The sequence below is a fragment of the Lissotriton vulgaris genome, chromosome 3_1 (assembly GCF_964263255.1).
Source record: "Lissotriton vulgaris chromosome 3_1, aLisVul1.2, whole genome shotgun sequence".
Classification (NCBI taxonomy): Eukaryota; Metazoa; Chordata; class Amphibia; order Caudata; family Salamandridae; genus Lissotriton; species Lissotriton vulgaris.
In genome coordinates, this window is record NC_141689.1 from 1,254,243,225 (window position 1) to 1,254,268,969 (window position 25,745).

Consider the following 25,745-nt stretch of genomic DNA (forward strand, 5'->3'; position numbering starts at 1 on the left):
GTATGGTGCCCGGATGGATGGGATGGATGGGTGTATGGGTGAATGACAAGGGCAACAGAGGGCAGAAGGCCACAAAAAACGAGGGCAACATACGGCAGAAGGGCACGAAAAACGAGGGCAACAGAGGGCATAAGGCCACAAAAAACGAGGGCAGCATAAGGCAGAAGGGCACGCAAAAACGTTGTCAAGACGTGCTAAGTATAGTCGCCGATGTGACACGCGATCCTATTACATGGCCACATTTGCGTCGCAACTACGTGCGATGTGAAAATGGCTGGTGTAACTGCCTTTACGATGTAATTGCCACAATGCGAACGCACGTGATGACGTTGAGGCCAATGGATCGTCATACAACCTAGCCAGTGGCAGTGCACTGATTGATTTGCTGACCTCGGACTCCTCGCCCCCGTGTCTGTTGCCTGGCTTGAAGACAGAAGGGCTGCAGCAGCACGCTCCCACTAAGTGTGAGGTCCCTCCTGCGTGAGTACCTATCCCATTGAAGTGACTGACTTTTGGTTCGGTTAACTTGTAAGTAAAGCCAAGGGCTGTTACACTGCATTCATCTGTCGGTCTGTTGTACTCGTTTTTCCCCCTCCCTCCTTCTTGCTTTCTCGTTGCGCCTCTCCCTCTCTTCTGTTCTTTGACTCCAATTTTAGTTTGCTATTTGCTGAACTTTGATTTTACCTGACATTGACATGTGATCAGCCAGGTGTGACATGACAGTGAAATGTTGTGCTCCCCAGTTTTAGGATTCCAGTGGCTCTGCCTAAAACCCATACCCTCCTCTTGTGTAACGCAGACTCAGCTCCAGTGCGCTGGCCAGCAATGACATTCCACAACAAGGGAAATGGAAGACCCATGGCTTGACCACTGTGTATCTAATGATATTATAGAGTACGCTGATAACATTAATGGTAAGCTACATTTATTCAGGCAGAACCACTCTGAACCTGGAGAAAAATATCAGGGCCCTTTTTGCAGGCGCGGCAAGTGTAAACTGAGTTGCCCCATTATCAGTGCTTTAAATTGGAAAAAATAAGTGCAGGTACTCATTAAAATTAGTTAGAGGTGTGGGAAAGGGACGGGGCTAGCGGCGGGGCTAAGGGTAAGATATGATGATACATAATGACCTCTATATCAGTTACAGCACATATCAAAACGCATAAGGAATGCGTTTATGTTGAAAAAAACACATCTTTATTTCATTGGTAGACTAGTGTTGATTATGGCATCTGTTGGGGCGTTCATTTATCTTATATAAATAACGTTATAGAATGTTCTGCTGATTGGATTGTTTGAGAGCTGTTCTTCACACGTTACTATTTCCACCTGCGTTTGGGCCCTTATGATGTTACTACTTGAATAAACATAATTTATCCACTTTACATCTTCATTTCCTGCTACAACAGAGGGGCACACAAAGGAAATCAGCCTTTGTGCTGAACTAAAAGGTGAAAAAAACATCTTTGGGAAGGTAGAGGATTGTTTGGCGCTGCTGCTCGTGCACTTCCCTAAATCGGACAGGATTAATGACTGGCAGCCCCAGCCCATTTGACATGCCTGATGGAGGAACACTTTAAGCTGATAGCCGTTGCGCACCTGATCAACAGTGCAGGGTCGGTTTAGACCCTGTACTGTTGATCACAGCATGACACAGGGCAAGCCCTCTCAGACCTCTGCAGTGGGGCCATTCAATTGAGCACTGATTGAATCTCCAGCAGCGACTCTGCAAACGGCCTTTCATACGCTCTGTGACTTGCAAGCTCCTCGTAAGCAAAGCGGCGTCTGCCCTGAGCTGGAGGAGTCACTGAACCTGAGCCTGCTGTGCTCTCAATGAGGGTACCGGTACTCTTCCCTCAACTAAGAAAAGTGCCGGTACTGGCGGACAGAAAATTCGGAAGAGCCGGTACTCAGTACTGGTGAGTACCGGCCCATTTAAAGCACTGCCCATTATCAAATCTTTTACCATTAATGGCCTGACAGTGTTCCCAAATTAAAAATTGATTTTCCCACTTAAGCCGCTTGTGTTTGTGATTCACAAAAAGTGCAAGAGATTTACTCACACTCTTGAACCAGCATTTGAAATGTGTGTAGCCCTTATGACCTTACTGCACCAGTCGGTGCCTGTCCACCTTTAGAAGTGTCAGCCCTGCTAGGGCATCTTCTTGATAAAACATGTGCCAAGTGCCACATGCCCTCCGAGCTTTCTGTTTGTGTTTGTATGTGACAGCTGTGGGTCATCTTGAATTAGGGACACTCAAGTGGGATTTCAGGAAAAATTATGCTTTTGAACACTATACAAATTAGATTTTCAGCTAAGTGACTTTAGATTTTTACTCACTCCCTTACATATTTTGGGTGCAAGGGCAGGCAATGGCAGAGTACCGGTGGACTATAGGATAGAGGTTACCTGCACCATGTTTGAGCCTTCGTGCAGCTCACACACACTCACACTCTCTCCTAGTTCTGTGTTTCACAATTCTCTATTGCTCTTAAAACTATGTGGAGTTTTACACCTGATGGTATCTCGGCTCAGGATACTGCTAGTGAAGTTTTTGTCTCAAGTCCCTCAGTTTCATTTCTTTGTACTTGTCACCATTTAGCAACTGAGCAGGATGATCTTAGAACCACATTTGAGTAGCCAGTACATCTTCCAAGTCCACTTCTTTCCTGCCTTTCTTAATATTTCTCTTCATAACTATGCGATTGTATACATTTAACGCGCGTACGGTCTCTCACAATGGGCGATTTGTATAGGGTCACTGGAAAGTCCACAAGATTGTCCCTGTCCCCCCCAGAAATTTAGTGTCTCCTACGCCCATGCTAAAAAGCAAATAGAAATTGTAGATTTTTTTTCCTCAATATTTTTAAATGGCTCAAAGGCCCCTTTTCATGAGCACCAGGGGCCGTATTACAGATGGTGCCCTGGGGGCACAACTGGCGTCTGCAACCACTTTGCGCGCCCCCTGGGAATTTTGTTATTCTAGAAGGAGACGCAGATGCTTGTGCGTCCCCTTCTAGAATACAGATAGCGCTGGCGCTTTAGGTGCGTCAGCGCTATCAACAGAGGGCGTTCCCTCACTTGCATAAGGGTGTGCCCTATGCAAATGAGGGGATACCTTTAACTCTGCGCCTGCACCATATTACAGACTTGGTGCAGAGTCAAAGAGGCCCTCAGGAGGCGCACTGACAGTGCGCAATTTAAAAAGTGGCGCACTGTCAGTGTGCCTCCTGAGAGCAGTCCTCTGCTGGGGGTCCCATGGACCCCCCAGACATCCCCTTGCAGGCGGGTGCAGTCAGTGATTGCACCCGCCTGCAAGGGGATCTCTAATCCCCTTTGAAAGTGCAGGTAGGTGCTGCCCGCCTGCACTGTGAAAACACGGAGCGGCTGCTCCGCGTTTTCACATGAAGACCCCTTGGCAATGCAAATTCGCAGATGCCCTGGGGCAGCGCATAAACCATAATGCGGCGCAAACAGTGATAATGTGTAGTACGGACCCAGTTACATTACACAAGGTTAGATTCATGTAAGCATGGTTGATTTAGCCAGAATCATGAGATGTTGAGCTGACGCTGGGACTCAAACCTGGCTCCCCAGTTCCAATGCCACATCACTCCCATAATAAACTTAATGAAATACCAGTAATTGAGTAACACAGTAGTTCTGTATTTGTAACATTGTGACCAGAAGTATGCAAGCCGTTTCATGTCTAAAAAACAAGAATTGAATTTAGTGTTATAGAGGTGCAGCAGCCTCAACTCTGAAATGGAGGCCTTCCAATCTGACTGTCAGCTGTCCTGTCCCACCTTTTCGACTTTAACTGTCTGTGGACTTCTCTAACATTTTCTTCCTTGCTGCTGCTATTAAGTACAATTTTCCAGGGAGGGGAGGCTAGGGGCTTTGTATTTAGGGCAGGTCTTGGCTGATGACTAACTTCGCTATTCCTACCCCATTTTCATCCTAATCACCCTCAGCTCAGCTTCTTCCTGTCACTGCTAACCTGTAGATGAGATACATTTGAAGAATTTCATTTCCCCTAATCCCTGCAACGCTTCCTGAAGCCCTATATTTTCCCTTGAAGTCATGGTCCACAGACCTGGTATGATATATGGGAATACGAATACACACAAACTCCAATTAGCGTCCAAGAAAATTATGGCAGAGCCATTACCAAATTAGAAGACATTATTAGATGGATTCGCTCCCCCTTTCACTTCTAGCCAAAATCTCCATCATGAAAATGGAGGTCCTCCCCAGATTCCTTTTCCTGTTTGTCAATATCCCAATTGTCCCCCCAGCACACTTCTTCCAACACCTCAAAATGTTGCAAATAATGCTGGCCTGGGCTGATAAACAGCCACATGCCAGTTGGGAACACCTCACTCTCCCATACACAAAAGGGGGACTGGGTGCCCCAGACCTAGACCTCAACTATCGGGACGCCCGAGCATTTCACGCCTACTATTGGATACATCAGCAGACACCCCACCCCCATCTACACATTGAACGAATCGCGCCGACTCCTGCCCATTTAGCTATGGCGTTGTTCCGCGTGGCACATCGCTGCACCGGGATTCTTCTTGATTCAATCAATGCTACTATGCACGCTTGGCAAAACCTCCTTAATTGCCACTCTCCATACTTTACTCCCCCTTACCTCCACTACATGGTGTATGTGGCTTCCAGTCCTCACCACACCCGAAATGGTAGAGGCCCTGCACACCTTAGGAATAGACACTATTGGCTCCTTCTTTCGTGACTTGCAGGGGAAAGATTGGAATGAACTGGTGCCGAATGAGCCACCGCCTACCCCCTAAACACTATTCTATTATTTCAGTGCTAGAAGTGCACTGCGCGATCTACATAGGGATGAGCTGCTAGAACTTCCAGAGGTACTTTCTCCACCATGCTTTGCACTCCCCGAGCAGACTGGTCTCACACATATAGAAGACGACTCAGGAATTACGCCACAACCACCACGTAAAAGCTAGATTAGACTGGTAGGTTGACCTGGAACTTACTATCGATGATGACCTGGCGATATTGCGGTGTGCAAACTAAGCGCATTTCCCTTAATAGCAGACACCTCCTCATACAATTCAAATTCCTCAACCGAATTTACCACATACCTGTCCGGCTACACAGATTTTGATTGCATGAAACAAATAACTGCAAGAGATGTGGAGTGGGTGAAGTTGGCTTCATACATCTAGCATGGCTCTGTCCCCCTGTCGATAGCTCCTGGTTACAAGTGTTTGCTAAATTAAGCGATATAACAAAGGAAACAATAAGACCTGATCCGCTGTTAGCCATAATGGGCTACTCAAAAAACTGAGGAAAAACCTCAGACGCCTGGTCGATATGGGACTTCTGGTCGCTAAAAGAGTAGTAGCTATGCACTGGTCGCAAGGCCCCCCACCATCTCTATCCCAATGGTCTAGAGATATGGTATTTTGTAATACACAAGCAGAAGCATATAGTGAATTGCTCCCCCCAGAAGCTACCCGAAAAACTTCTGGAGTTTGTATAATAACTACATCGAAGCTCAGACTTAAGGGCCTATTGCACCAACTAATTGCACACATAGGACAAAGCAGAAATGTCAAATCCCACCAGCCTCCGATTACAAATGCTTGCTGCTGCCTCATGTGTGTGCTACTGTGTAATGATATCTCACGATCAATCCCTGTGAACATAAATAATTTTTTCCTTTTTTCGTTGAGTTCAGTCTGATATTAGTTTTTGTGTTAGATTTAGATTTATGGTAATTGGACAATTTCTTGATTGCATTCTCCTTTGCGATTTATAATTTATATTGTATGTAATATGGTTTTATCGTTTGTTTTCAATAAAATGAGAAATAAAATAATTTAAAAAAACCTGTAGTTGAGAGGGGTACAGGGTGGTAAGAAGAATGGAGAACAAGAGTATTTTAATAGAGCGGCTGCAGCTTGTACAAGAAAAAAAGCATGATTAAACACAGTGGAGGCTGAATTGCAGGAGCCATTACAGAGAGTGACTGGTGCATGATCTGCATGCAGACAACTCCTTGAGCCCCTACAAATGTCAACGACCCAGGTGTGGACCCGGCTTACCTGTGCTAAAGGCTGCCCCTGTCCCTATACATTTTCACATGAAAGTCACAGAAGTAGGTGCTCGCCATAGGCAGATTGCTGTGAGATACATTCATTGATGGGTTGGGGTTTTCGCTCCTTACATTGTGCTTAGGGTGGGTGAAATGTTTCATTCCGCCTGCGGAAATGGAAGAATTTGGCAACTCCAATTCTGCCAATTGTCGTGTTGTGGAATTTTTTCCCACGAGGCTCTAGAAATAAAAGCGAGATTTGGTGTCTCCTAGCGCCATTTTCAAAAGTGAGTGGTCGCTGAGAGAGGGCTGCTTCTCGAGTAGATTTTCTACTTGAACACCAGCAAAATCAACTGAATGGCTGCACACTCTTGTGCAAAACATGTTGAAGTTTGCGCTGATTTTTCAGCGTTGCTCGTACTACTGGCACTAACTTCAACCGCAAGCAGCACAACATACATAATATTTACACCTGCTGGCGAAACTCCACTGAGTTTTTATGTAACTTGAGAATTTCAAAGGGTGAAACTCTGTGAGTTCCACCCACACCTAATTGTATTGTTGTGGAGAGATGTGGTGCAGCGGCCAGAGCAGCTGACTTTGGAGCACAGGGCTCACAGTTCGATCCCCGGCTCCGGCGGCAGATCAGCTCAGCACCATGTGACTCTGGGCAAAAGCTCCCTTAATTTCCACGACTGCCCCCAGCGCATAGAGACCCGTAAGGGTGAGTAGTTTGCGCTTTACAAATACCAGATTTATTGTACAGGCCTCGAAAAATGATTAAAAAGCTACTAGCCCTGCAGGGCTAGTGACTTAAATAATCTACTTGACCTATTTGTAATGCTCTTGACCCATAAACTAGTTTTAAATGATGTGATCGTGGGCAAATAATTTAATGTATTGAGCAATTTTCTTCATTATCACGAGAGCACCTTCAGATGTCAAAGTTTGCATGTCTGCTGTACAAAAAACTTGTTTGATTTAATAGGCAAAACTTTTTTTTCATATATAATACAAATATTACCACGTATAGGATACACATGAACCCTGACTTGCCTCTTAGTTCATTAACAGCATTTTCATCAGAGCGGGGGTAGGAATGTTTCTCAAACCATGTTTAAAAACTATCACTTTTAATATATACATAGCTAAAGCACAAAGTAGTAGCACACTCATTTGTAATCAGCATATTTTTTGTTGAATGGCCAAAAACGTTCCCAATGACATGCAGCTTTACTGAATAAACTATATATTGCATAGACAATGATGTTTGGAAAAAGAGTTTCTGCAAATATGTGTCATTTGCACATCACCAAGTAAAGTGTTTTGGTTTGTTTAGCTCCTATATTTAACTCTTTGTTTGCATCACACTTCTTAATTACAAAAAAATGTGCATTTGTAGTTCCCGATATATTTTGAAATATTTGTGATATTAATGTACAGGCTATTTATTTAAAATGTTTTAGAGAAAAATGACTGACATCTTCAGATAGCTCACTTGACAAAACCCTCTAACTCTTGTAAGAAATAAAAAAAATTAAACCTCATTTTCCAAACAGCAATAAGTTAAAAGACAAACTGACATTTGACCTTTCCTTGAACAGACAACAAATGTGTCAAGATAAAAACAAGATTTGATGGCATCTTTATTGCTTATTCACTTTCTAAATACACAGAACACCAGTTCATTTCCAGCCTGAGTTTACTGGCCAGAAGGGACTAGTAGGTGCTAAAAAAATAGCTCTCGCAATTGCGAGTAGTCGAGTAGATTTTTCAAGGCCTGTTGTAGTTGTACTTATATATAGTTTACTACATCCAACGAGGCACTTAAAACACTTTATAGCGAGTAGCATGCTACTTTGATACCCAAGAATAGGGGTTAATCCAGTGGGTTTTTTTGTGGTTATTGCTGGTGAATGGGATTAGTCTTGGGCTCTCAAGCAGACCACTCCATGTGCCTGTTTCTTTGTACCAAGCTGTATTAACTGAGGTGGAGTGTGATCAGTTGTGGGGGCTACTGAGTTTATTCATGATTGGTGGAGTGAATAGATAGGCTAGAAGAAATAAAAAACACAGGCTAGAAGAAATAAAAACAGATTGTTATTACTATCACATTTGCTCCCAAAACCTTGTGGTGTAGAACAGTAGGGTATATGAGGGGGGCAGGTCGCCCAATTCAGAGCGATTGCTTGAGCTTCTTTAAAAGATGGAGCTTTTGTTTTCAACAAAACAGGTACATTATGAAATTTGAAAATTAACTATTTATCCAGTGTCAAAAAATAATGCTGGACTTGGTTTGACACTAGTTTTTTTTTTGTCAACAGGGCTGGACCATTACATTTTTATTACTATTTCACAAAGTACGCAGAGGCATTGGAAAAAAGTGCAAATCACAAGGCATGAATTAAGAGCCTTACTTCTGAAAACCCAATGTTCGCCTGGTGCAGTATCTCAAGTATAGGCCTGCCCACCAGCCTTCATTACTCGTAACTCCCAAAACCTAACTCTGAATGCAATGTTTGACTGGTTGAGGGCCTTCAAATGAACATACCTGCAACTGATAAAAAGAACTGGATAACCTGTGTTCCGAGAATGGACTGAAGGTTGCGTTATTTCTATGCTGAGAGGGATAGAATATTGTATTGGAGAATTTATATAGCTCTTACTACATATTTGTGGGTTGCTGAAGTACTTGGTTACATAAGGAGCACACTACATCGTCTACGGTGAGGGTTGGAAGGATGTTGTTATTGTTTTGATCCTATGTGGGAAGTGCTTCCAATGTCGTGCATATTGATCATGGGGTGAGATTATCATGTTATGGGACACAGCGGTAAGCAGTGTGGTGGAGGATTAAGTGTGAGAGAGGAGCGGTTTGGCCTCTGGGAATACAGTAGCCAATTATTTCCTAAGAGCAGCTACTGAATGACCATGAAGCTGAAATATTAAAAGCTCTCCCCTATCTAAACGGAAGACAATTCTTTTCATGAAGAAATTGATTATTTTGCTCACTTCGCTAGAATGACCTACACTCTGAGCAGTCAGTGGAAGACTATAAAGTTCGTCTCCTTTTCCACCCTCCACATTTCAACGTCTTTTAGACCTCATACTTTTTTTTTGCAGACGAAAGAGGCTTTTGTGTGCGAAACAATCAATGGATTGGTACTTTTCTGGGCAGTGTACACTGTTGCTTTTAATGTAAAGTTAATTTACCAGAGTGTGCCCAAAGCAACCTTACTGCTTGGTGCTCTCGCTAGCTACTCCGAGTATCTGAGCAAAAAAAAAAAAAAAAGCTATCTGGTTGTCTGCCTTCTTCTGAAAACACCACACCCAAAGTAGCGCCTCTATAATAGCATCACGGTGAACGATTTCCGACTGCAGCTTCTATCGCGGTTTATGGCGAACTCTCTTGATATTGTGACTGAGGCTTTAAGAGGACCCTTTCGAACCAAAGTGCTTAAAACGTAATTAACTAGAATAAGGTTTCCAATCTCTTTAACTTAATGTATTTCCTAAGTTCAAACCAGATGCTATGGAAACACGGTCTCTTGCCATGCCCTGGCCGGTGCCAGCAGTGGGGAGGAGACAATGCAAGATGACACTCAGCTGAGGCAGCATGCATGCATGTGACAGCTCTGTGCGCACGAGGGTCTGGTCTGCTCTGCCCTCTTTTCAGTCCGATACTAATGGAAGCAATTTCAGTCCTCGCTTGCTCAGGTCATGGATTAATGCATGCCCCCAACGACGCCCTGCTGGACCCACATGTACCCCCCATGAACCCGTGCCCGGCGGTACTCACACTTCTTGGACAGCGCCGCTCGGTCGCCGGGCGCCCCCGGGTAGTTCATCATCATCATCAGTAGCGGTAGGTTGGAGGAGGGCGACAGGGGGGAGTCCTCGTCCCCCGCCGCTGCCGTCCGCCCTCCACCGAGCTCCGGGCTGCTCCCGGACGCTGCCTGCTGCGGGCGCTGGCGGGCCCCGGGGTACAGGAAGACGGGCGGGGGCAGCGGCGACACAGGGGAGTCGCAGCGGGCCCCGGCACCCTCGTCGGGGTCCCCGCGTCGCCGCTGGCCGCCCACCATGGTCGCTCCGCTCCAGCCCTCCAGCGGCCGCGGGGACTCCGCCATCTTCAGCTCCGCTTCCTGCTGCCTGCGCTCCCCGGCTGCTGCCATGCCCCGCCCCCGGCGCGCCGCGCCCACCCCGGCCTACGAGTGTACACAAACTCCGGCGGCCGACACCACCGCACCTGGCAGGGGCGGAGCCGGCGCGTCCCAAATCTCAGGTCCCGTTCCTTAATTCATTCCGACAAACAGCCCTATCCTTCAACGGCAGAGAATTTTTTTCATATTTTCTTTGTTCTTCAGATGTAAAAAAAAAATCTATTAGTAGACTGGTGTGGATAAGCAGTGTTTGCTATTGTAAAGAAACAGCAACTCCTAGGGAAAACATCTGTCACACCGGCGAAAAGCTGTCATATTTAAAAGGTCAACAAACACCTTCGTTTGAGTGACAGACCATCATTTTACCACTCATTTGCTCACAAGTTATTTGATATTACCTTTACACAACCTTCACCCACTCCATAAACGTCAATACATGGTCAAACTAGACCAGAGTTATAATGGCTGGGATTTGATAACTACAAAGTTGGGTGAAAGGGGGAGGAGCAGGAGCACAGACCACTGACACTTTAATGTGTGTAAAAAAGGTCACTTTATTGCAGGTGTGCATCACATTATCCTAGGCATACTGTCCTACAAAACGAAAGCCTCACTATACAATGTTGTTCCCTACTATTCCAACCCCCAACCCTAAGGTCCCGCCCCCCACATAAATATGCGTCATGATCTAATACACACCTGCAATAGTAACACTTTTAACTTCCTCTACCATTTAAGAGTGAATCTATAAATGTCTAGTAAACTGAATTTCCTATGACATAACCTTTCAGTTCCTGCCTCAGTCTGGTGTGAGCTTGTTCACACTCTCCCTTTCAGCCTAGTTCGCCTTTGGCAACAATAACCTCTTCTAAAGCCCTGCAAACCTGTGAGCCAATCACCACCAGAAAAATACACTCGCTTAACTTTTTCTGACCCCTCCCCTCTGTCCACCCTGGCTGGACAAGTTCACCCCTGAACTGTCAAATTCCTTGCCAAAAGTCCTTCACTTGCATCAAACACAATTTCATCTCATACCGAGAAAGATGTACCCCTTCTCCTCTAAAGAATTCCACTGCATCATAATAAAGATCAGAGTGTTCTACTCAACCTAGTCCCTTGTTCCTGCAAAAATGTTGCATCTCCCTGTTTATTTTTCACCTTGCCTTGTCTGTTGCTGCTGGCTTGCTGGCACCGCTCCAATTTCTCAGAGGAATAAACTCAGTTATGCTACAAAATACCCTGACCTCTGGGGTTTGCTCTCCTTTAGGTTCTTCTTCATAGCTCGCAATAAAGACAGACCTTTCTCCACAGCCATATCATTTTCACCCACATGTAAATGAAGAATATCCAGACAATATTTCCCCTGTAACAGCCTATTTAGGGTAGGCAGAAGCTCTCAACACCTCATATTCCCATTCCCATGCCAAGTCATCGAAAGAGTCGTGGAGTCAAACCCCAGGACACGTCCCAAGGAACTTGTCCCAGCTTCCTGTTCAGGCCATTTCACAAATAAGCTTACTCTGTCCAAAGAGAAAGTGGCAGACATAGGGGTGCTCCTGGCCGCAGCAATGTGTAAATTGGACTCACTGTCTGGATTGACAGAGGAGGTCTCTATGTCCTTTTGTGAACTGACCAGCGCCTTGAGCAACCTATTCATTCTCCCCAGCAGGGCCCCTGTGGCTGACAAAAGGAAGAAACCGCCCAAAGTACAGGGGTGGTTGACTAAAAACTGCAGGGAGAAGAAAAAATCACTGGTTGGTGCTGTTAAATCTAAATCCCAGGCTGCAATTAGGCTCGCTACGAAGGACTATTCCGAGTCCATCAAAGTAGCAAAACGAGAGTGGGAGGAGAAATTTTGGGCGGACCTCTTGGTTGCAAGTTTGGCAAGGGATGCTAGGGGTTTTTGGAGCTTGGTAAGATCAAGGGATAGGCCTGTTGACTCTCTGCTGACATGCGATATCCCAGCCCAGAACTGGTTCAGCCACATCCTGTCTCTCTACACCGCTGCTGAAGGGGCCCTCACCAACCCGTGGTCACAAGTGGAACACACAATGGATATAGAGGGAAACACTTTTACTGCTAGAGAAGTGGAGGACGTAATCAAGTCCCTGGTGCCCCTTAAAGCCGCTGGGCCTGACGGGATTCCCGGTGACTTGTTACTTGCCAATTTCAAGAAATGGGGGAAGCTGGGTTCTACATTATTAAATGCCACCATGAGGGGAGCCCCTGTACCTGAATCTTGGAAAGGGGGGAGGTTGTTCCGATATTTAAGAAGGGTTGTCGGGACAACCCTGCAAACTATAGGCCCATAAGCCTAATCGATTCATCTCAGAAAGTGGCAGGGAAGGTGATCCTGGGGAGGGTTCTACAATGGGCGGATGAAAACAACATCTTATCAGACTTCCAGGCTGGATTCCGCTCAGGCACTGGGACTATTGAGCAGGCCTTTAGATTAGTCCTACTGCACTGGAAGGTGGTGGTGCTGGGCAAAGGCAGTCTCTACTTGGCATTCATCGACCTCAAGACTGCCTTTGACCTGGTACCTAGGGAGGAATTGTGGAGGGTCTTACAGGGTCTAGGGCTGTCCCCTTATATCCTATTGCTCCTGATAAAATTACACACAGGCAATTATGCGCAGGTGCGGTGGGGTACGAACGGGGAAAAAACTGACAGGATCCCAGTGAGAAGGGGCGTGCGACAGGGGTGCGTGCTAGCTCCCACCCTATTCTCCTTGTATGTGAATGGTGTGGTTGAGTATCTGCTTAAAGAACCTGCAGACGCACCCTCCCGGGCAGGGACACAAATTCCAACACTGCTCTTTGCAGATGACACCCTTCTCATTGCAAAGACCCCCCAGGGCCTCCAAAAACTGCTCAACCGCTTCCAAGAGTTTTGCTCCCTTAGGGGATTGGTGATCAATGTTGACAAGACCAAATACCTGATCATGAATCCTCCCGGGAAACTGGGGCGCCCCCCCGTTTTTAACTCGGCTCCCCTTGAGAGGGTATCGGGGTTCGATTACCTGGGAATTCGCCTTAGTGATTCATTGAGTTGGACTCCGCATATAAACAAGATGCTGCTTAACCACAAAAGGGTGGGAGGAGTGCTGCTTAGGGAACAACGCTCCTCCACAAAAAAACCTATCGCCCCAGTTGTGGAGATCTACAAAGCCAGAGGGGTCAGTGCAGCTCTGTATGGGGCAGAGTTGTGGGGCACAGGTAATTTGGATGTATTAGTAAAATCTGAGTCCAAAATCCTGAAAGATCTGTTGGCTCTCCCTCTGAGCACACCCACAGTACCTGTGTTGCTGGATCTAGGTTGTAGATCAATCGCGGACCAGGCACGACTTTGTCCCTTGCTTTTGTGGGCTCGGCTTTGGAGGGTGCCCGAACTTGCCTCCTATGCTAAGGCCTTGTCTGAAGTTATGGCTATGGGAGGCTGGCACAGGATTAAATGGCTGAGGGATGTTAAATGCCTTTTGGTGAACTGGGACTAGGTGATGCCTGGGATACTCGCTCTGCCCCTCACAAAAGCCATGTTAAAGAAAATTTACTGGGATTGGGTCAATTCTGAACTCATTGTCGACCCACGTCACTGTAATTCCACCTCAGATTTTCTGAAGTTCAAAGACGTGGTGGCTTATGAACCATACCTCGACAAGATTTCTATTCCCTTTGACCGGGCCCTATATTTTAAGTTTAGAATGGGGACTTTACCTGTTAGTGACCTGGTATCCCAGTGGAAATCGTCCTCCCAGTCGTCCCCCTACTGTGCCCTTTGTTCCAAACGGGTCGAGACAGTAGCACATATCCTCTTTGAATGCCCAGACTATTCCGCTCCCAGGAGGCAATGGCTTAAACCATTGTGCAGACTCTTAGGAACTCGTCAGCACTCTGTGGCCCTTCGGATTTTATTGTCTGACACATCCGCCTTGGTGGTTTATGGCGTGTCTAAATTTTTTAAATGGTCTTGGTTGATTCGTGCTAAAAGGCTTTCTCTCTCAATTTAATCCTAATTTTATTTGTATTTATTGGTTCTCAATCATCTCACTGCTTTTATTCCTTTTCATTGTAAAGGTGTTGTACATGTTGTAAATATTGTGACTATTTTATCTGTTGTATTGCTTTTAAGATATTGCATATATCGAAATAAAGCCAATCAATCAATCAATCACAAATAAATGTCCAGCTATTCAACTTACAAAGCCGTCAGCCTCCGGGCCTGGAACTGTCATGGGGCTGAGCCTCGCATTCACACTTTATTAAGTTGACATGAGATTAATTGAAGTTTAAACGCCATTTTTCTTTTCTGCTGCCTTTTGCACACGGCACACATTATAATAAATGTGTAGAGTTTAGCAGAGTGTTTTGCTTCACACGAGAATAATATGTTTTTTTATATTAGCAGCCTTGCTTGGTAAGCTTTGTCTGAACAGTGAGTGCTGAAGCCTTCAAGGTTATTTCAACACAGTGGTTGTTGTTCGGACTGATCAGCGCACGTTCTAGACATAACATATATGCAGCTGTGGCCACCTCTGATTTTGGCGCGTTTAATAATGCACTGCGTAGGCATGATCACACACACTTGGAGAAGATTTGCATGCTGAGAACTGGTGCAGAATCTGATGTGATCCATTTCTGCTAGTACCAGAGGTATGGGTCCGCCTTTGTAATCCCAAGACACCTTCTGTAGATATAAAATAACCTACTAGTTAGTAAGGGAGGGTGAAATATAAGTATATTTTAAACCTGTTTCCATTTAGCATTATAACATGCTTTCTCCCTTTGTATTTTATGGAATAGTAACTATTCTGATAATCTTGTTGCTAATAATTTGTCTTCTTGTATTAGCTAAGATACTGCGCATGAGAACACAGCAAAATAAACATTTCAAACTGGCACGTGTCTTCATTTACTCCCTGTTTGGGACTGGTATGATAGTATAACGAAAGAGTGTTCATGTGTTCCACATTGCCTGAGGTAATGTAAGTTCCATGTTCTGGGTTGTCTAATCATTGGTGTTATGGAAGAGCCAATGAGACACTGATGCTAGTCTGGTAGGGGATGTTGGGTACTAAGGTGAGTTTTGGCACACCCTAATTCACTGAGGATCCAAGTCTCTATGAACAGTTCTGTGTAGGAGCAGAATCCCTGCTACATGACGCCCAACGATGGTGGTCTTATTACATGAATCTTGGTAGTACTTCTATCAGTCCTTAGCCCCTTCACTATTTTTTCCGGATAACAGTGGTGTCGGACAAACCTACCTATAGTTACATAGGTCTTTTCAAGCTTGAATCTTTCAACATGGTTTCCTTTTGAATTACTACCCAGTTGTGCTACATTGTTTTACATTGTACCTCTTCTTCTCTGTGTCACTATGGCTAACGTTGACATACCGCAGCATAGTCGCATTGCGGTCTGCAAGCATTTGCAGGCCTATAACGTTGGCTTGGAGGGCATTGCAGTTATTTTGGTGGTGAGTGCTGAGGTTGCTTACCCATTTGAGATTTTCCACTCATGGGTGATGTTTCCTGCAGCATAGGCGGCTACTCAGGTGTTTAACACTTACACTCACCCTGCTGTGCCCTTGGAATATGTTCCTTATAGGACACAGGACATTCCGATTTCTGCATGGCAGCACCGTGTTTGGTTTGATGGTGCCCTTCCCCACAATGTAACGGCGATTAGATTGGGTCCTTTGTCCATTCCAGGCGCTTCTTGGCTGGTTTTGGCTGGATTCACCCCGCATCCTCGTGCGAGGTTAGTCCCCGTTGCTGAATTACGGACCTTGTATAACTCAGTTATCAGTGTTATTCGGGCCCTAGTTCACTATATTACCCGCAATTTCCAGGGTGGGGCCCCTGGTGTTGCGGCCCTTCCAGCTGGACCGAGCGGAATGAGCTTAGTCCTGTGATGGTCAATGCGGTTATGGGCAAGCGTCCCCAGGATAAGGATGATATGCCTTTTTGGCTTGCCGAGAAGTTTGACCAGCTGGAAGTAGTATTTCCTAATTCGCCCCCGGTAGAAAAACACAGGATTCCTAAAATTAGTTTACCCAAGGACTTGGTACCAGAAGCCGGTGACTGCTAGTCATGGGGTAGGATTTTTGCGGCAGTGTACACAAGGTGCTTCGGCACTCCCTCAATGACTGTCCTTCCGACGGTCATTAAGCGTGTTCAGGACGAACACGGACCGGAGGCTGAGGTTGAGTTGAGAATGAGACTCGTGGGCTCATTTGATGGAGTTTCCGATCTGGTCCTTTCTAATATAAAGGGAGATGCAGTGAAATTTCAAGTGGCTAACGCCTTACGTGATGCCGACAAACCCCGACAGTTACAGAGAATTATTACGGCGGCTTATAAAACCATTGGCTGCAATAGTTTAGGTGTCAAGCCCTTTTCTGCTGAAGATAAAAAACAAACTCAGTGTGCGAAGTCTGAATCAGACGTTCAACCCACAGTTCCAAAGAAAAATTGGAACAGAAATAAAAAACAGGGGAAACAGCAACAGAAACTGGAGTCCCGTCCCCCATCACCAGTGCCTGCGTCTACTGAGCTCGTTTATGATTTGCGCGACCGCACTACGATTAAGTTGCCTGATAGATTTCAGGTTCCTGATAAACGCTCTCCTCGTTCTTTATAGGACACATCAGCCTTTTCGTCCGGTGGTGGAAGCGGCGGCAGAGTTCGGGGTGGCCAGCAGAGTCGCGACCAGCCCCGCCCGAAAGACGGAAAAGGCAAGCAGGACAATTCTTCACAGAAAAGACCCCAGTTTCAGGAAAAGAGAGTTGCCACTTTAACAGCCAGATATGCCACAGATAGTGAGAACGCAGCTTCGGAATAAGACATGGGCACTGACGTTGTTGGACAGCGTGGCGGAGATTACCATAGTACGAGAAGCCCTGCGTCCACTACTGAAGGTGACAGCGACTGACCAATATGTTGTTGTAGGACAGCTGATACTAGAGTAGCTCCCCCTGATAGGCTTTTTGGAATTGTCCTTTTAATTGAAAGTGACATACAATAAAAGGGGTATTTTGGGAAAATCTTACAACTACCTATGACATCTTGTTAGCGGAGGCTGACTGGTCCCCACCTTTTGTTCCTACTGCTCCGAGGGGGGAGGAGGTAATCCTCCCTAGTTTCGCGCACACAGTGTCTAAGGAGCATGCGCTGAATTTTGCAGAAGAGGAGCTAAAGCCCTTGAGCCAGCTTTGTACCGTACTCACTGTGGTTGGGATAAATTTTCCCCGCACCACGAGATTCCCTTATGGTCTATGGCACAGCCTCAACCTCAATATCCCATATGGTGAGAAGCAAAGGCTTCCGTGGCGGAAATCCTTGAACAATTAGAATATCAAGGAGTGATTGAAACTTGTGTGTCACCGATGAATAACCCACTTTTTACTGTGACCAAGCCTGACGGTTCGAACCGTTTGGTATTGGATTACCGGCATTTAAACTCGCATTGCGGTACCTGTGCAGTACAGAATACCCACGGCTCTGCTTTAATGGATGGTCTTGTGCGGAAAAGGTTTAAAACCACACTTGACATATCCAACGTTTTTTTTGCCCACAATTTTTCTGGTCTAAGTTCCCAATGGACCAGTTTTACCAGTGGCGGCAAACATCGCCAATTTAAACGCTTGGCCATGGGCTATAAGAATAGTCCGCGTGTGTTTGCTGCCCGCATTGTCTCTCTTTTGGAGAGAGTGGACCCAGATGCCTGTTCCTATGTGGATGACATCTATCTCACAGACAACGAGATTTGGGCGCATCTGTGTCGCGCTAACTGCATTATTTGTAACTTTGCGGACTTCAGTTACAAATTCAACTTTGCAAAGTCTCACATTGCAGAGTACACAGTGTTGTTCCTGGGCTATGAGCTCAACAATGAAGGTCGAGGTTTAGCTCCTCACTTCTTGGAGAAATGCCCACAGCTGCGCGCTCCTACAACACTGAAACAATTACAGTCCTTGCTGGGATTTTTGAATTTCGGGCGTACATATATTTCCGAATATGCCCAGCGTATCAAGCCTTTGTATGCTTTGATACAACCTACTTTTCCCAAATTGTGCTGGATGCCTGAACATGCAGCCATTTTCCAATCTTTGCAGGCTGATCTTCTAGAATCTAAATTCTTACTGACTCGTGATAACCACACCAACCTCATGATAAGAATTATCCCTGGGGCGGTGGGTTTCATATACCTTACTTTTAACGAAGGTGACACCGTGCCTATCGCTTACAAGTCACACTTGTACACTTCGGCTGAAATGCGGTTTTCCACTGTGGAAAAAGTTTTGACAGCAGTGCAAATGGCGATTCTTAAGGAACTTGCACTGTCACAGGGAAAACGCATGTTGGTTGTTACCCAATATCCTGCACTAGAGGCAGTGACGAAAGCCAGTGAACCAAATTCGAAAGCTTTGCACCCACGGTGGATACAATGGGCTGCATCATTGACGTCTCTGGATGTCACGTTTGTTTTTTATGCCTCCTTGCAGTCACAAGAGTTTTTGCAGTATGAATTTGTTCATCCTGCACCATTGACTATGCGCCCTTTGGAGGATTTCCATTGTATCATTTACACTGAGGGTTCAGCGCAAGTTGCAAATGGGTCTAAGCATGCATACGTTTCAGCTTCCGCCATTGTGGTAGGTACCATGGTGAATGATGAGTTCAAGTCCGATGTCGTACATACTCAGACATTAGGTGACTGTACCGCACATTCGGCAGAGCTCCGTGCTCTGATGCTTGCATTGGAGTACGCTGATCCTAGTGTGACTACTCTTATTGTAAGTGATTCTTACTACTGTGTCCAGTCTTACAATGAAAACCTATTCTTTTGGACTCAGAATGATTTTCATGATTCCAAAGGTAGCACAATAAAACATAAAATGATCTGGGTTCTAGTGGCTGAACTTAAAGAGCAGCTGCCACTCGTGTATGTAATTCATACTCTTGGTCATCAACGTGTGGGAGTTCACGCTGTTGGCAATAGTTTGGCCGATGAGGTAGCAAACACAGCAGTATCGACATATTTGGTTGCAGCGGTTACACGTTCCAAAAGTAAGATTGATGATGACATCTTGGCGGCTGTTGCCGCTACTGAGAAGGGAAGTAAATATCCTAAGGGGTTTCCTTCGAAGTATTCTTATCATTTAAGTCCTGATAAAGTTCCTTATGTGAAAATACCGGACGTTGGTGAAAGTTTGATTCCCAATGCGGACCGCAGGTCCATACTGATTACAGCTGCCCTCGAGGGTGTTGCGTCTGCGCATGCATGCGTTTCAGCTACTGTATCTCAGTTACAACAAAGTTTCTGGTGGCGGGGACTGTACAAACAGACGCGAGACTATGTCCTTCAATGTGACATTTGTCAGCAGATAAAGCCTTCAACTGCTACTCGTCCGCCACAGACACAGTTGTACATTTCTAATAGACCACTTGGTTGTGTTTATTTAGATCACTGCGGTCCTTTTTCCTCTGATACTGCATATAAGTACATCTTAGTTGCAGTTGATTCGTGCACACGCTTTGTTCGGGTATGGCCACACCCCAGTGCTGATTCGCGAACTGTCATAAGAGACCTGCGTATCTTTGTAGGGATTTTTGCCTGTGGCACCTTCCACTCGGATCAGGGTCCAGCGTTCGCCTCTAAGGCATACAAGGATGGCATGAGTTGGGGGCGCTAGAGGGCGCACTAGCAGAATGGCCGCACTGCCGTGAGGCTCCTGCTCCATGGGACTTTTATCCTGCAGTTATCCTGAGAATATGTTTATAAAAAGCGCTGAAAGTTGGCTGATCTGCTAGTCTCACCTTCCGCTAGGATCGGAGCGAAAAGGAAGCAAATCGGTGCCTGTCAGCCGCCGCACCAGGCACCGTGAGGTGGGACCGCGTCAGCTGCTGAACTTGTGTTGACTTGTGGAGCGGCCGCCGCATTTACACCAGTCCGAGGCGTAACACGAGGATCCTAGGCCGCTGGACCGGCAGCCGCCAGATAGTGAGGATGCCTACCCGGTGTTTAGCGCGTGGAGATCTGCGGCCCACTATTGAAGTAAGACACAGGCGACATGTGGGGGAGGATTGCCAAGAAACACACCAGAAGCGCGAAGTGAAGGGAGACCAAGACTGCGGTCCTTGTGGATCAGAGCAGGCAACCGGAGCGTGCTGCATCATTTAGCGGGCCCCGCCCGGAGAATCGCGGGAACCGCGACGAGGGTCTATGCGGGTGACAATAAACCCGAGGGCAAGCGTTGCAGTGAAGGGTGCTGATGCCACTGAGAGCCCAAGGAATAGTGAGGCAGAGTGACGGAGCATTGTCGGGAGTCGGGACCCATCCCCTCCCCCCCACGTAGCGTGCACATTGAAGCTGTCTGCCACCAGCACAGAGATTGAACACTGCACTCCTGTCAGGGGCACTGTGCCTAGACTACAGGAGCACCAGCCAGCCACAACACCTCTGAGTGCTGCAAGAGGCTGTTGAGGGGCCAAATAAGGAGGAGTGGTGGTATGCTGCAAACTCCCACTTGCTGCTGCGTGTGGCGGGGAGGCGCTGGGAACCCAGGGGACTATTGGAACTGCAGTCCACTTCCCCATCGGATGGCACTGGACATACTGGGTTCTACTAGCCCCAGGATTAGTGAACTGCAGAGGGTGTGCTGAGGAGAAGCACGGGGCCACTGAACGTAACAGGGCTGCACGTGAGACCCGCAGGGGGGGCACCCCGGAGCTGCCATTTGGCATACAGAGATCCAAGGCACCCAAAGAACTTGGATGCGATGGGCGAAAGGTATCACCAGAAGGAGGCAGTAGCGGAAGGCCATTTTGGAGGCTCACGGGTGGCGGTCGGAAGAGGACTGGTCGGGAAGGCGGAGGTCACTGGGCTGCCCCTGATAAGGTCGATAGACGCGGTGCCGGACCACGCACACACCCCTGCACTAAGAACTAGAGCACAGTTGAGGAAAGTGGGAGACCAGTGGAAACAAGTGTGATACATCACCTGCTTGCACACGGTAGGAGGTATGGGGAAGCCAGACGCATGCCAGCCCAAGCTTAAATTTGATGCAGCAAAGAAAGGGAATAAGGCTGTACAGGATGGCCAAGAGACGGAGACTGAGGCACATACTGGCGGAGGGGCCACAGCGCAAGCGTTGGATATCAACAACATACTGTAGGAGATCCGTCAGGGATTTGCAACGGTGGTGGACGGTGGTGGATCGGATGTTCTCCAGGATGGATGCTATAGCGCACAAACTCGACGGACACGAAGACCGCTTTAAAGAGGCGGAAAGGCACATATCTGATGCTGATGACATCACTGCCAGTCATACTACACAATTAACAAGGATGGACAAACTCTTAAGAACGATAGCGGCCAAAAATGAGGATTTGGAAGCTCGCAGTCGGCGCAATAACATCTGCGTTAGTGGAATTCCAGAATCGACAAAGACTGCTAGAATGGAAGAATACATAGAGCGGTTACTGCTGGCAGCTGTTGGTACAGAAGCATTCTCCTCGCAGTTCATTGTAGACCGAGCGCACAGATCGCTTGGTCCGCAGCCGACGCCGGGCAACCCCCGCGGCCCATTATTGCGAGGTTGCTGAATTATAGAGATCGAGACGTGGCTCTGCGCGCAGTGCGGAACAAGCAGACACTTTCTTATGATGGTAACACCTTCTCGATATATCCAGACTTTACACCCATGGTACAGGAGGAAAGACGCAAGTTTATAGAAGTCAAGATAAAGTTGCGTGCGGTGAAAATAGATTATGCACTCCTGTATCCAGCGAAACTCAGGGTGATGCATCAAGGAAAACAGAGGTTCTTTGTGAATCCACAACAAGTTGAAGATTTTCTCCGGTTGGTGAAGCGGGCGAACCGAGGCGGAGGAGGGCAGGATGCTTCGCAGCGCCCGGACCGAATTGGCAGCGATGAGGACTTGGAATGAACATGCTCTGTGAACTCTATTGTGTATCATAGGGTAATGTTTGGTGGACGGATGGGTACGACTGTTCAACCTGGCTTGAGGGAGGTGAGATCTTTCTAATTCACTCATTTGCTCCTATGTTCTTGTTGTTCCAGGCTCCGCTCCCCCAGCATAAGGACTGGCACGACACCACAGGGAGGCTTGTAGGGAGCAGGGAGAATGTGTTGCTGTCTAGACATGTCCCCAAAGGGGGTATTCCCCCATGGAAGATCTAAGCACAGGGTGCAAAGGGGGATAACATGATGTTTGCTCCAGTTCGGTGGAGGGGAGGGGGGGATACTGTATACTGGCAAAGTTGGGTTGCTTCAGTGGGAGGGGGGTGGTAGGGGACGGGGTTGGTTGGTTGCTTTATAAGTAACATTGAATGTACAACCTCTTTTTTGGGGGCGAGTTGGTGGGGTGGGAAGACAGAGAACAGCATCGGCCAAGTGGCGATTGGCAGAAAAAAGAGCAGATACAGGGTTGGGTGTGGATTACATGGATTACAGTCATGACGTGGACAACACTTCAACGAAATGGCTAACACATCTATGGGTACACTAAACATTATTACATGGAATGTGAGAGGGATGGGCGACCCCAGGAAATAGGAGTCATATATTATCCTACCTTGACAGACATAATGTGCACATTGCTATGTTACAGGAGACTCACTTTGCGTGTCAGAAGCAACACAACTTCGCCGCCAGATGGGCGGAACACAGAGTATTCTCTTCTTACTCCACTTATACACGGGGAGCAGCAATATTAATAAAGAAACAAGTTCCCTTCAGGCTAGAGGGCACAACGGGAGATGCGGAGGACAGGTTTTGCTTAGCATGGGGACGATTGGGCACCACGTCTGTAACACTAGTCTGTTGTTATGGGCCGAACTCGGATGAGCCAGGTTTTTTTGATACGCTGTGGGCTAGGATTTTTGAGGTAGACACCACTCATATCATTTGGGGGGGGCAACCTCAATGTGACCTATTGGCCTGGATTGGACAGGTCGCACCCTGCCCTACACCACTACACTAAAGCACAGGCTGGGCTGAGAGATATTACATCTGCCTTTCAGCTTATGGATGCCTGGCGTCATACGCACCCACATACACGAGAGGGCACACATTTTACAGAGCAGGTGTGAACATGGGCCCGGTTGGATTACTTTTTAATATCCAGAGGGACTGCCCCCGCGATACACTCGGTGAAACACTTGGCACGCTCTTACTCGGATCATGCGCCTGTGGTGATGGCACTCTCATCTACAGATTTTGCTACACCACGCAGCCCCTGGCGACAACATGCCCCTATATTGCTTGATACAGTGTTCCAGGAGGAACTGCGGGAAGAAATACGTGACTTTTTTGAACGCAACAAAGGCTCGGTGAATAGTGTTGAGGTTGGTTGGGAGGCCTTTAAGGTCACAATCCGAGGTTACTGCATAGCTAAGGGGACCGGTGTGCTGAGGAATATAATGAACTCTCTGCGCGCTCTAGAACCAGATCTGAAGACACTAGAGTCGGACCTTACACAAGATCCACGGGGGGACACACAGGCAACTTTTAGAAGTAAGCTTACGGCATATATGGAAGAGGCGAGGAGAGAAGTGCAATCCGGGGTAAATACTGGATTGCCCGCCAGTATGGAGAAGGGGAAAGGCCTGGTAAGGCACTTGCACAGAAGGTGAAGCGGCCTTGTTGCAATAATTATGTAATAGAAGTGGTGAATCCGGAGGGGGAGGTATGCCGTGATACAACTGCTATACTCAACGCTTTTTTGAGGCACTATCAAAACCTCTATAGTACGACTAGAACACATAACCTTGATTTGGATGACTTTCTGGGAGAAGTAGCGCTGGGCTGGCTAGGCGGCGTACAGAGAACTTTCTTGTGTGCTCCATTTGAACTGGGTGAGGTACGGGATGCGATCATGGGTCTGCAGGCTGGTAAGGCCACTGGATGGATGGTATCCCCGCAGAATTTTACAAAACATATGTTGATCTAATGGCCCCTATACTTCGGGAGGTATATGAAGACGCACTTGAAGTGGGTCATCTGCCTGCCTCTATGAGGGAAGCGCTCATACTGTCGCTGTTAAAACCAGGAAAGGAGCCAGACAAATGCGACTCGTATAGGCCCATGTCGCGCTTCAATTGCGATGCAAAAAGTTTGGCCAAGTTGATTGCAACGCGCCTGAGCCTTATAATGGAAGGCTTGATACTCCCCGATCAATCTGGCTTTGTACCGGGCAGGGCCACTTCCCACAACTTGAGGACTCTGTTTGCCGTCTTAAATAATGTCTCGCCTGACCTGCCACTGGCGGCCGTTTTTTTTAGATGCCACTAAGGCATTCGACTCCATAGAGTGGGATTATATCTTCGGAGTCATGAGACGAATGGGCCTCCCCCGCTGTTTTTGTCATGGATTGAACTGTTATACTGCAGGCCAGTGGCAAAAGTCATCATTAACGGACACGTATCACACACTGTTAGTATCACGAGAGGGACACAGCAAGGCTGCCCCATCTCCCCCCTGCTTTTCGCAATAGCGACAGAACCACTGGCGGCGAAACTAAGACAACGCCACAATGATAGAGCTCTCCGCTGTAATCTACGCCAGGTACTAATCTCATTATATGCGGACGACATCACTCTGTATGTGCGAGATCCCTAGCACAATCCGAATCCAATATTGAGAGAATTTTAATGTCTTTGGGCGTCTCTCAGGCGTTCAGATAAACTGGGGAAAATCATGCATTTTTCCGTTGACTGCGGCTACGACATGCTTCTCACCAGATTTCCCTCTGGAATGGTGTGAGGAAGATGTGAAATATTTGGGGAGCAGAGTTACAAGGGACAGAGAAGAACTTCTGAGGCTAAATTATGGCGGTGCCATGACTAACATAACAGAAAGTGTCACGCGCTGGGTGGCACTGCCCCTCTCTATGGCAGGCCGGGCTTCCTTAATTAAAATGGTAGTACTCCCCCGGCTTCTGTATTTATTTCTAAATATTCCCTTTTATCCGGGTGCCTTTCTCTTCAAATCCCTTAGATCAAAGATGTTGCGTCTAGTGTGGGTGGGGGGGCGGGGGGGGGGGGGGGGGGAACAGCCTAGAATGAAATGGGAGGTGATGGTCAGACCACATTCGCAAGGCAGTTTTGGCATACCAAATTTTGATTTTTATTTCCTGAGTGTGCAGGCCCACTACGCTTGGTTCTGGGTGAAACAGCCTAAGTACATGCCACAAGTGACGGCAGAACACTGGCTGTCGCTCCCCATACCAATCGAAGGAGCGCTGTATGTTGAGGTTGCGAAGAGGGATAGGGCATCCAGCGCCCTCAGGGCACGATAATGGCCTGGCAGCACATACAGCAGATGTTGAACGTGCCAATGACATATTCGCCCCTACTGCCCCTTACTTATCACCCCGCCATGCCTCTATTACAGGAAGGAGTCTTTCGGAATTTCCAACAGCGGACTCATGTACATAGCTGGGGAGATCTGTACCACGAAGGCCAATTCCG

General features: G+C 47.1%; 2 protein-coding genes across 4 annotated transcripts in view; one reads left to right on the forward strand and one right to left on the reverse strand.

Annotated features, from left to right (window-relative positions):
* The window catches only part of RUFY3 (RUN and FYVE domain containing 3), a 420,608-nt gene extending 410,354 nt beyond the window's left edge, over positions 1-10,254 (reverse strand). For 2 of the 3 annotated variants that reach the window (XR_015309343.1, XM_086961772.1), the window contains exon 1: positions 9,886-10,250. Coding sequence is in view for 2 of the 3 variants with exons in the window: in XM_086961772.1 (XP_086817898.1) it covers positions 9,886-10,213 (328 nt within the window). In the remaining variant the exon portion in view is untranslated. Of the gene's footprint in view, positions 1-9,885 lie in introns of all 3 variants that reach the window. The other variant, XM_086961767.1, reaches the window with a different exon arrangement.
* Positions 10,255-18,328: 8,074 nt separating this feature from the next.
* Positions 18,329-21,427, forward strand: LOC147727759 (uncharacterized). The gene is made up of 2 exons (XM_086963678.1): positions 18,329-19,460; positions 21,270-21,427. The coding sequence occupies exons 1-2, from the start codon at positions 18,329-18,331 to the stop codon at positions 21,425-21,427; spliced, it is 1,290 nt and encodes a 429-aa protein (XP_086819804.1).
* The last annotated feature ends 4,318 nt before the right edge of the window (positions 21,428-25,745 follow it).

Excerpts from the sequence above, each read along its gene's own strand:
- LOC147727759 (XM_086963678.1), top strand. The coding sequence starts at position 18,329 with ATGCCTGAACATGCAGCCATTTTCCAATCTTTGCAGGCTGATCTTCTA. Across the intron at positions 19,461-21,269 it reads AATACCGGACGTTGGTGAAA|GAGGTATGGGGAAGCCAGAC; the intron begins GTTTGATTCCCA and ends TGCACACGGTAG.